Source organism: Aethalodelphis obliquidens, unplaced genomic scaffold (assembly GCF_003676395.1).
Source record: "Aethalodelphis obliquidens isolate GAN/ISIS:26980383/991018 unplaced genomic scaffold, ASM367639v1 scaffold30, whole genome shotgun sequence".
In the NCBI taxonomy this organism is placed as follows: Eukaryota; Metazoa; Chordata; class Mammalia; order Artiodactyla; family Delphinidae; genus Aethalodelphis; species Aethalodelphis obliquidens.
This window is the reverse complement of record NW_020837974.1, coordinates 663,040-672,570: the sequence shown is the minus strand read 5'-3', so window position 1 is coordinate 672,570 and position 9,531 is coordinate 663,040. Positions and strand designations below refer to the sequence as shown.

The window sequence follows — 9,531 nt, the reverse complement described above, 5'->3', positions numbered from 1 at the left end:
AAGAGACATCCACGACACGGTTGGCAGAAACCTACATGGGGTCTGCGGGTCGGATCTTAACATAGTGTCACCACCGATTTCCGTGCTGGGTGGCTGGAGTGGTCACGTAGGGAGTATTGGGGGCGGGGGGGGAGGTGATGGGGCATCGTGTCCACGCCACGCTCTCACGTGGTCCAGAACAAGAGTAAGGAAAATGCGCACATACACGTACACACACACGGTCGATCCTTCATGGCTGTGGTTTCCACATCTGTGAACTTGCCCACCCGCTAAAGTTCATCTGTAACTGCAAAATCAGTGCCTGTCTGCGTGAGCCGGCTGGACGCACTTCCAGCGGAGCCTCGCGCCGGGTACCGGCCGCCCGCGCCCCCAGCCTCCGTGGCGCCCAGCGCGGGGTATCCTCCCCCCGCACCCCGGCCCCGCCCGCCCTGACTCAGCGCCCCGCTCCGGGTGCCGGCCCAGTGCGCCTGCGCAGAGCTGCCTCACCCTGACTCCTCAGCCCGAGAAGCCGCCGGACAGTTCGAGAAGAGGCGAGGAGTGGGCGGGCCGACGGGGCCGCGGAGGGCGCGATTGGTCGGCCTAGCGGTGACGTCTAGGGGCGCGCCGGGAACGCCTGGCCGCGGAGGGCGCGATTGGTCGGCTCGGCGGAGACGTCGTCGGGGGCGCGCCGGGGACGCCCGGAGGGCGGTGGCTCTCTGACCCGGCGGCTATGAATAAATGGCCGGGAGGTGCTGGCGGCGCGATGCTGGGCTCTCCCGCGGACTCGGACCGGCCTCGGCCGTCGCTCGGATCCTGTTTTCCTCGTCCCTTTGGCCTTGTCCCCCGCGGCTGACCGCGGACAGGGAGACAGCTCTTGGTCTCTGCCACCTTCCGCTCCCCTCTGCGGCTGCGCAGGCCTCAGACGAGGGCCAGGTACGGGGTCGGCCTGGGGGTGCCGGGCGGGGGTCGGACGGGGCCGCGAACCTCGGACTGGCAGGGCGTCAGTGTCCTAGCAGAACGGGGCTCTCACACCGCGGCTGCGGCGCCGAGAGCGCGACCACGTCGGGGTTGAGTTCGGCTTCCCGTCGGTCCTCGATCGATTGATTCCCGAACGTCCGCTGGGTGTTGCTGATCCAGGATGGGCAGATCCGACCTGGGCCCTGCGCTTCGCGGAGCCGAGAGTAGGGAACGAAGCTGCAGTGGGAAGCCGAGCGAGCGGGTCCTGGGAAAGGAATTACAGAGTAGAGGAAGCGCGATTTGGGTGGGGCCAGGTGAGGGTGTTAGGAAAGGCCCCGAGTGACGCTTTAAACCGGGCCCTGAGGGCATGAGCGGGTGTCAGCTGTGGCCGGAGTATCCCAGGCCTCCCGGCAGCGCAGCGGGAGAGCTGATGGGCAGGTCCGGAAGAGGCCCCGGGGACGTGAATTCTGGGAGGGACAAGAGTTTTGAGAGGTTTGGTGGGTGCCAGATCACGGAGGGGCCCCTGTGAGGCGTGCCGTGGACTTCAGTTTTCTCTCAGGTGCAGTGGCATCACCGTTTGTCCACCTGTTTTCCACTGGTGAGTTGACGACTTCCCCTTCCCCTGGTCAACTCCAGGTTGATTGTCATTAAGGAATAAATTCTGAGTAAAATTCAATGCATAAGGGAGTTAAAGACAGCAACAGGGGACTGAGTCGAGTGTAGTTAAGTAACGTGACTTAGCACCTGGTAACGGAGTTTTGTTTGTCAAGTATATTCAGTAGATGAAATTGCGATTTAAAGTTCACCGAGGCTGTAACTTTCCCTAGTAGCTGTGTAGTTGAATATGGGACGTCCCTGTCAATATGGGTCAAAATATGGATTAATGAAAACTTAAATTCGGGTTGAGCTTGATAAACTAGGAATTAAAAGAACTGAAAAACAATCTGTCTGCGAAGGGGTTTGATTCTGAAGGAGCTTTTCTACTTACGCTAAAAGTCCCATTTTCTGTTTGCTGAAAGGCAAGAATTTGTGACACTTAGGCCCCTGCAGGAGCCCAGATGACTTGGGCATTTGATGCTCCCTGCGTGTTTACTTACATCAGCTGTGCAATATTAACCCTGGTGACTGAAATTCGGACCATCCTTGCTTTCCTCCTAATTATTTCTAATTCTTGCAGGTTACATTTCACTCTGTCATCTGTGTTTTGGACATTTTCTCATAATGGAGTTCCCTGATTTGGGGAAGCATTGTTCAGAAAAAACCTGCAATCAGCTAGGTAAGCACTTCTAGGAGAACGTTAACAGGAAATGGGTGTCTTGTCATCTATCTGGGAGAAGAACTGGCCACTGTCTTCATTAGCTGTCGTTCTCTGGGCCTTGGCCTTTCCGGCTTTTCAGTAATGAGATGCTGGCCTGAGTTTTTGGTTCTGTACAGCTAGGTACAAGGCTGGCTGCCAGCACGGAGTGGATTTAAATGCTCTGCTTAAATACGTGGTACCCCGTGAGGTGGGGTCTCTTTGGAAAGGATAGCTATGCCGGTTCTGCAGTGTTGCTGGCATTGTCAAATTCATGGCCCCTAATTTTTTTCTCATGTGGTACCTCGAGGATGTATTTGATAGGCATAATATGAACTCAGCAAAGGTAAATACCTGTTTAATACGATCTATGATTCTTCTGTTCTAGTCTTTCAAACACTTTACTGTTTTTTGTGTGTTTTTTGTTCTTTTTTTTTTTAGATTTTCTTCCGTTAGAATGTGATGCATGTAAACAAGATTTCTGTAAAGATCACTTTACCTGTGCTGCACATAAATGTCCCTTTGCATTCAAGAAGGTAATTGGTCATACTTCATTCTAAAGATTCTCATCCTCACTCTCCAAAACTGCGCTGCCCGAGATAGTGGACACTAGCCACATGTAGAGAAAACTTAATTAAAATTAAATAAATCCTAAAAGTCCTGTTTCTCAGCGACGCCAGCCACGTTTCAGGTTTCCGGGAGCCGTGTGTGGACAGAGCAGCTGTGGAGCTTCTCCATCGTTGCAGAAAGCTCTGGACGGCACAGCTCTAAGGCAACAGGTTGTTTTCCTGGAATGAAATTGTTGTGCCTAAACCTACAGAGCTTACTTTACATGTTAAAACGCTTAGTTCCTTTTATTCAACACACAAGGAGCAACAGCTCTGTCTTCACGGGGCACAAGAAACGCAGCGCAGCGCTTGATGGGAGCTCTGGTCTGGGCAGAATTGTAAATGCTTGCTTGTCTGGGCAACTTTGCAGCCTTGGCATCCTCCCTGGGTGATTCAGACAGTTCCTGGTGGAAGCTGGAGGGTGGCTGCAAGGAAACAGACTTGCTTAAGTCCAGAGGTTTAAGACATTGGTTACTGACTTTTCAGGTGGTCCCAGCCTGAACTCACTTTGTTTTGGGTGCTTCAGGGAGCATTTTCGTGAGCTCTTCTGTCAGCACTCTGCTGCTTCCCCAGGGTGGCAGTTAGAAGTGCGGGTGACAGTGCGACACCCTTTGACCAGTGTCGGCTGGGGTCTGGCCCTTTGCTGATTCATGGGGGCGGGGGAGGGTGACTCATGTTCACCCGGCACCGATGACCAGGTCAAACTACCTGGTCTGTTGCCTTGACCTTCCTGTGTCCCTGGATAGGGAGAGTCTGCCTAGAGGTGACTGAATGATGCTTTATTTCTTAACTTGGCCAACTTGCCAGCTGCAGGAGCACCCCTGGGTGGCTTTCCAGCTCAGTTCCCAGACAGCTGGCATCGCGATTCTGTGATTACCTGTTACTCGTCCACATGTCACTTCAGTGTTCTTGAGCTAAATTAGCTCAGCTCCTGCCCTGGCCCAGAGGGATTTTAACCGTGCTGGGCGTTCCCTCCAGAGCCCCCCAGTGCTGGGCTTGGTGGTGGTTCTGAGCCTGAGAGCTCAGCCTGGCCACGTGCGCCCTTGACTGATGAGCTAGTCTGCCTGCGTGGCCGCGGCGGAAGCTACAAGGAGCACCGGGGAGGCCGTTGGCAGGCGAAGGAGCTGAGGCTCTTCACGGCTGGTGTTTCTTCCTGGCAGCCCCACCCTCGAGGTGTTTGGGCAGCTTCACTGCTCACTACATGGTGCTGGACAGATAGCCCTGCCGCCCTGAGACTGTCCTGGATCGGTTCACCAGCTGCCTTCCTGGGCTGCACTTGACCTCTGTCTCAGGGTCATTTCTGCGGGTGGTTAATAGTCTGTTTCTTCAGTTCTCCTGGGTTCCACTTCAGGCAACTGTCTGCAAGCCCTAGGGATGCCTTGCTGCCGATCCCCTGTGCCAACCACACTCTCCTCTCGTGGGGGGCAGATGTCAGTGTTTGTACTCTGTTTGCTTTTCAATGTGCTGTACCACTGTGCCTTTGTGTGTGTGTGTGAGGTTTGATTGTCTGAATCTGGAATATCATCTTGTATTTGTTATTTTTAGGATGTTCAGGTGCCAGTGTGCCCACTTTGTAACAGCCCCATCCCAGTAAAAACGGGAGAGGTCCCAGACGTGGTGGTCGGTGAGCACATGGATGGAGCTTGTAAGCACCACCCCGGGAAGAAGAAAGAGAAGGTGAGGACAGAGTCTGTGTCAGCCCTCTGGGGGCTGGTTTCTCCTCAGAGGAAGGAAGGTCAGTTATCCAGCGAGGCTAAGTAGTTTTAATAGTTTTTGTACAGAATAAAATCCTAACAGTTGATCGGTGTTTTCGTGGGTTGTGAACAGCATGGGTTTTTACAGGCGTATGAGCATATTTCCTAAATATTAGGGCCTATGTTAGGATTTGCTTTCGTTACAGGAATTCCTCCCAAGATGGAAAGTTAATGTGGTTTTCTAGAATCCTTCTGTTAGTGTGTGGTTTTTCCCAAGCTCCGCCTGGGAAATGTCAGCGATGTAAAATCAAACATGGGCGTTCCTGCTCTGGTCGTCTTGGTGCTCGTTCTGAAGTCCCGCGTCTGTCCGTTTGGAGTCGGCTGTGGTGGAAGGAGCGGCCACCTGCCTCTCCTTAAATACGTGGTACCATGTACTGAAGCAGAGCATTGAAATCCAGCTCGCGTTTGTCTCGTTCACCCTGTAGTGCTGGGTGACGCCCGGTCCCCGCGGTGCGCCGGCCGCTGGGCTCCGGCACCCTCGCTGCGGCGCCCTCGCTGCGGCTCGCCTGGGCGTTCGCTGGCGTCGGGGGTTTTCCCGCTTCTGCTGCTGCTCAGGGAGTTCCCGCAAGGGGCCGGCTGTCCTCCTTGTCCCCGGGTGTGGCAGCTTCCCCCTGGCTGACCCTGTCGCCATCTCCTCTGGACTCCCGCTCTGTGGGGCTGGACCTCCCGGGCCGGCCTCCTTTTTCCCCTCAAGTTCCCTCTTCTCTGTGTGACCCATGTACAGGTGGTCTTTCCTACGTCGTGGTCAGTCGTCCCCACGCGCCAGGTCCACAGCTGACCGCGCGCGCGCGCTGGGGACAGGGCAGCTCTGCCGTGTGGGCGGGGGTCCTCCCAGACGCGCGGCCTCCTCCCGGGCCCCGCGTTACCCGCGCTGCCTCTGCTGCTGTCGATTTCTGAGCCTTCGGGGATTCTGTGTCACACATACGCTGCTTCTTGACCCTCCCTGCCGGCTCATAGTTCAGCTTTTTCATGTCTGCTGAGTCCGTTACTGCTCGTCCACGTGCTTTTTCTAAAATCTTGTGGCTGTTTTGGGCTTCCCTGGCGGTCCAGTGGTTAAGACTCCGCACGTCCACTGCAGGGGGCTCTATCCCCTGGTCAGGGAACTAAGATCCCGCATGCCGCGTGGCACAGGCAAAAAAAAAAAAAAAAAAAAAAATTAAAATCTTGTGGCTGTTTTCTTTTTATCTTTTGCCCTTTGGGGTTCATCCATCCTTTTTCAGAACATCTCTTTGTGGTCACTTTTATAGAACTTCAGGCGGAATCGGAGCCGCCACCTGTGGTCACTTCTCCATCCTCAACTAGAGTCTAAGGAGACTCGGGTTGGACATGGCCCGTGGCAGCTGGTCCACTCCTCGGACTGGAGACTCTCGGAGCCCTGCACGCGTCCCCAGGCCCAGCCCAGCACTGCACGCTCCCTGGGGCCTCCGGGTTTATTTGGGTGGTTTCCCTAGGATGCGGGCTGCGCTGCCCCCTGCTGTCTTGGCCTTTAGAGCTTATCTCCAGGGCACTGGCTTCTGACCACCTTACCTCACGGTTTCTGTACGTTACACTAAATACAGAACAAATGCAATTATGACAAATAACCTGGAACAGGAGAGGGTGAAGTCTGTCCCTGAGCTTCCAGCCCAGACCCTCTGATTGGAGGCCCCCCCCCGACCCCTTCCTGGCCCGTCTCCTCCAGCCCGTTGCTGCTGCTCATGTTTGCCATGCCTCCGAGCCTTCCGGAAGCTTCGGTGACCAGGCCCTCCTCCCTCCTGGCTCCACCCTCACTTCCCCACCGCGCGCTGCCCCTCCTCGTCTTCCGGGCTCCACTGGCACCTGCACTGTTTCCACGCACCCGGGTCACTCGCCCTTCTTGGCCAGAGGGCTGCCCCCCAGCTGCCGGACCCCTCCTCCCTGACACCGTCACCCACACAGAGTCGGAAGTGCCCGGGAGTTTATATCACCGCAAAGACCCCGCAGTAACTAACGGCTGTGCCGGCTCCCCTGCCCCTGACGGGACACAGCCTGCGCCAGCTCCCCCTAGGGCTGTGCGCCACGCCTCGGGCCTGGCCTCCTTCCCTCCCGTGTCCCCGTCCCCTGCCCCCCGTCTTGTTCTTTTCCTGCAGTACCCCCCCAAGCACCTCACATGAGACCCCAACTTAAAATGCCGCTTTTGTATTTACCACTTGTTAAAACTTTTCTGTCTCCTAAACTAGTATTTCCTTGTTTACCTGACAGAAAGACATCTCAGCGAAACCCCGGTGCCTTCATTCTGTTTAGCTAAGGACCGTTTCTAGTTTAAATGCCGATGGTCTCATGGGGGGGCGGGGCTTGTCGAATGATTGCTCGGTGAGGCTGCTGGAACATTGAAGCAACTTGTACTTTCTCAGATTTTCACGTACCGCTGCTCAAAAGAGGGCTGCAGGCGGAAAGAGATGCTGCGGGTGGCTTGCGCCGAGTGTCGCGGCAGCTTCTGCATTCAGCACAGACACCCTCAGGACCACGGCTGCACCCGCGGAGGCCCCGCTGCCAGCACGGCGGGGTGAGGAGAGGCCCGGCTCGGCCTGCATGGCGTTGGGACAACCTGGACCCGTGCTGCACGCTCAGCTCTTGGTGTTGACCATTCGCTGTAGGGGTTTGGGTGAATATGATCTTAATTAAAAGCGGATTCCAAATCGAAGCCGGATTCTAGTCGTTGTTTGCTGGGACTGCAGTTCTGGAGCCAGAAATGCCTGCTCACCGCGCGGGGCCGTGGGGAGGGTCTCCCCCGGCCTCCCCCTCGTGAGGGTGCTTCCCGTAGGCTCGGGGTTCTCTGGCTTGTGGACGCGTCACCCTGGCCTTTCACCTTCCTGTGGCGTTCTCCCTGTGCACGGTGCTGTCCAAGCGTCCCCTTTGCATGAGGACACTGGTCTGTGGGGTCAGCGCACTGAGCTCACCCCCCCTAACCTCCAGCGACCCTCCCTCCAAATAGGTCCTGGGTGTCGGACTCCACCCCACCTTCTGATGGGGGCAGTTCTGCCCCTTCACTGGTTATTTACAGGGAGAACCTTCCTCGGGTCGGTGGAAAGGTCTGCCCCCACATTCCGTGGGTAGAAATGGAAGCCCGAGTCACCTGTCACTTCCACTCGGCCGTTTCTCGTGGTGTCTGTGCCCGAGCAGGGCTGGGGGGTGACCTCGTCCCTGCGTGCGTGGCTCTCGGCACCGGTGAGGGGTTGGCTGAGCTCTGACCTGACCCTTCTGCGCAGGTGCTCGGCAGCAAGGGACTCGGAACCTGGGCCGTCGGGGGCTTCACGCGAGGGGCCGGGCGGCTGGCTGGCTCGGCGCTTCAGGTACTGGTCGGGGGCGCGCGGTGTTGCTGCCCTTGTGTCGGGCGGGGCGGTTCTCCGTCCCTCGGGTGCGTGCTCAGCGCTCATGACTGGCCGCCTGGAGCTCCGCGCTCCGTCACAGCTGGATGGGATGGAGGGACGCACGCCCGGCCTTGGGCTTTGTCAACCCCGGGTGCACACGCAGGTCCCGCCAGCACAGGGTGACGAGAGGAACACTTTGTAGCTGGTTTCTGAAGCACTGTGTTTGGCGAATGTCTTTTGTACGATCACCCGCTTCTGGTTAATCAAGACAAACCTAAGAACATAGCTGTTTTCTTCTCTTTCAGGTGGAGAGTAGAGCGTTGATGTGACTGTGTCTGTTCAAACTGGCCTCTTTCCGTCCATGATTTGCGCTTTGTGGAACTTTTATGCTCTAGCACTTCCATACTTCCCACCGCGAGCAGCTCTGCCCTGAGCTGAGCTGGTCAGGGGCTTCTGTCACTTAAACCACCGACAGTGGATCTCACTGTGTCTTCCTCACGTGGCATCTGAGCCCAGGCACGGGGGCAGGACTACACCTACCCTGTTAGGGGTCCTTGTCCAGTGGTGGCCCCCAGCCCACCGCTCCTGTTTGACTGAGAGAACAGCCTGTGACCCTCTGACTGCAAGCATTGGGGTGACACCGAGGGCTTTGGGGCCTGTCAGGAGCGCCGTCATCTCCTGGGACCTCAGGGAACCGGATGAAGAGAAATGCCATCCCAGGCATAGCCCCAGGGGCACCCAGCCATGCGCTCCAGACATCCCACTGCTTGCGGATTAACAAAAATCCAAGCAGTTTCTCTTCCTTGTTTGGTTTCATAGCCTCAAAATATAATGGTTGTGACCAGCTAGAGGGGTGGGATAGGGAGGGTGGGAGCGAGGTGCAAGAGGGAGGGGATATGGGGATACATGTATGCACATGGCTGATTCACTTTGTTATACAGCAGCAGCTAACACACCATTGTAAAGCAATCATACTCCAATAACGATGTTTTACATATATATATATATATATGTATATAGTGGTTGGGGGATGTATTCAGTTCCCATCCCACGGGCGGGTTATCCAGCTCTTTCTACGCCCTGTCCTGTTGGTGGCGTTAGATCTGGACCCGTGGTTGTCCAGGTGCACCAGAATCATGCGGGGCCTGGTAGAGCAGTGCCACCGCCCCCCACCCCACCCCAGCGGAGTTCCTGACGCTGTGGTTCTGGGGACTACGTGGACGGAGCCCTTTCTGCGGTCCAGGGCCAGTGCAGCGGCCACTGGCCGCTAGGGAGCACGTGGAGCCGGCGTCCAGCGTAGCCGCAGAGCTGTCACCTGCATCCAGTCATTAGGAAGCCATGTTGAGTATGTCAGGAACATGAATATGTGAATCTGGTTTTTCAGCTGTAAATTTTATAAAATCTAAGTACAGGTCTTTCTCAAGTAAGGTTAATGTCCAAATTGAGACACTGGGTTTGGAAGTCAATGCCAAAAAAAAAGTGAAATATCTCATTGTTAAAAATATTTACAGGTCGAAATAGTATTTTGGATATGATGGATTAAATAAAACATTAAAGTGAGTTTTACCTGGTTTTGTTTTGTTTTTTAATTGTGGGTACTAGAAATTTTA

The 9,531-nt window shown here is 55.7% G+C and overlaps 1 protein-coding gene across 5 annotated transcripts; it reads left to right on the top strand.

The window, feature by feature from the left end:
* Nucleotides 1-653: 653 nt before the first annotated feature.
* ZFAND2A (zinc finger AN1-type containing 2A) lies at nucleotides 654-8,778 on the top strand. 5 transcript variants are annotated; one of them, XM_027125555.1, is made up of 8 exons: nucleotides 654-912; nucleotides 1,496-1,534; nucleotides 2,114-2,212; nucleotides 2,672-2,766; nucleotides 4,384-4,573; nucleotides 6,965-7,116; nucleotides 7,820-7,903; nucleotides 8,227-8,778. In XM_027125555.1, exons 3-8 carry the CDS (start codon nucleotides 2,158-2,160, stop codon nucleotides 8,248-8,250), a joined length of 600 nt encoding a protein of 199 aa, XP_026981356.1. In that variant the 5' UTR covers nucleotides 654-912; nucleotides 1,496-1,534; nucleotides 2,114-2,157; the 3' UTR covers nucleotides 8,251-8,778. The 5 variants fall into 5 exon arrangements, with proteins under 5 accessions (XP_026981356.1, XP_026981358.1, XP_026981355.1 ...); XM_027125557.1 differs by having other exon boundaries at nucleotides 1,485-1,534; XM_027125554.1 differs by lacking the exon at nucleotides 1,496-1,534 and having other exon boundaries at nucleotides 656-912.
* Nucleotides 8,779-9,531: the final 753 nt, after the last annotated feature.

Coding starts and splice junctions, on each gene's coding strand:
- ZFAND2A (XM_027125555.1), top strand. CDS start 2,158: ATGGAGTTCCCTGATTTGGGGAAGCATTGTTCAGAAAAAACCTGCAAT. Junction 2,767..4,383: donor GTCCCTTTGCATTCAAGAAG/GTAATTGGTCAT, acceptor TGTTATTTTTAG/GATGTTCAGGTGCCAGTGTG. Junction 4,574..6,964: donor TTCTCCTCAGAGGAAGGAAG/GTCAGTTATCCA, acceptor GTACTTTCTCAG/ATTTTCACGTACCGCTGCTC.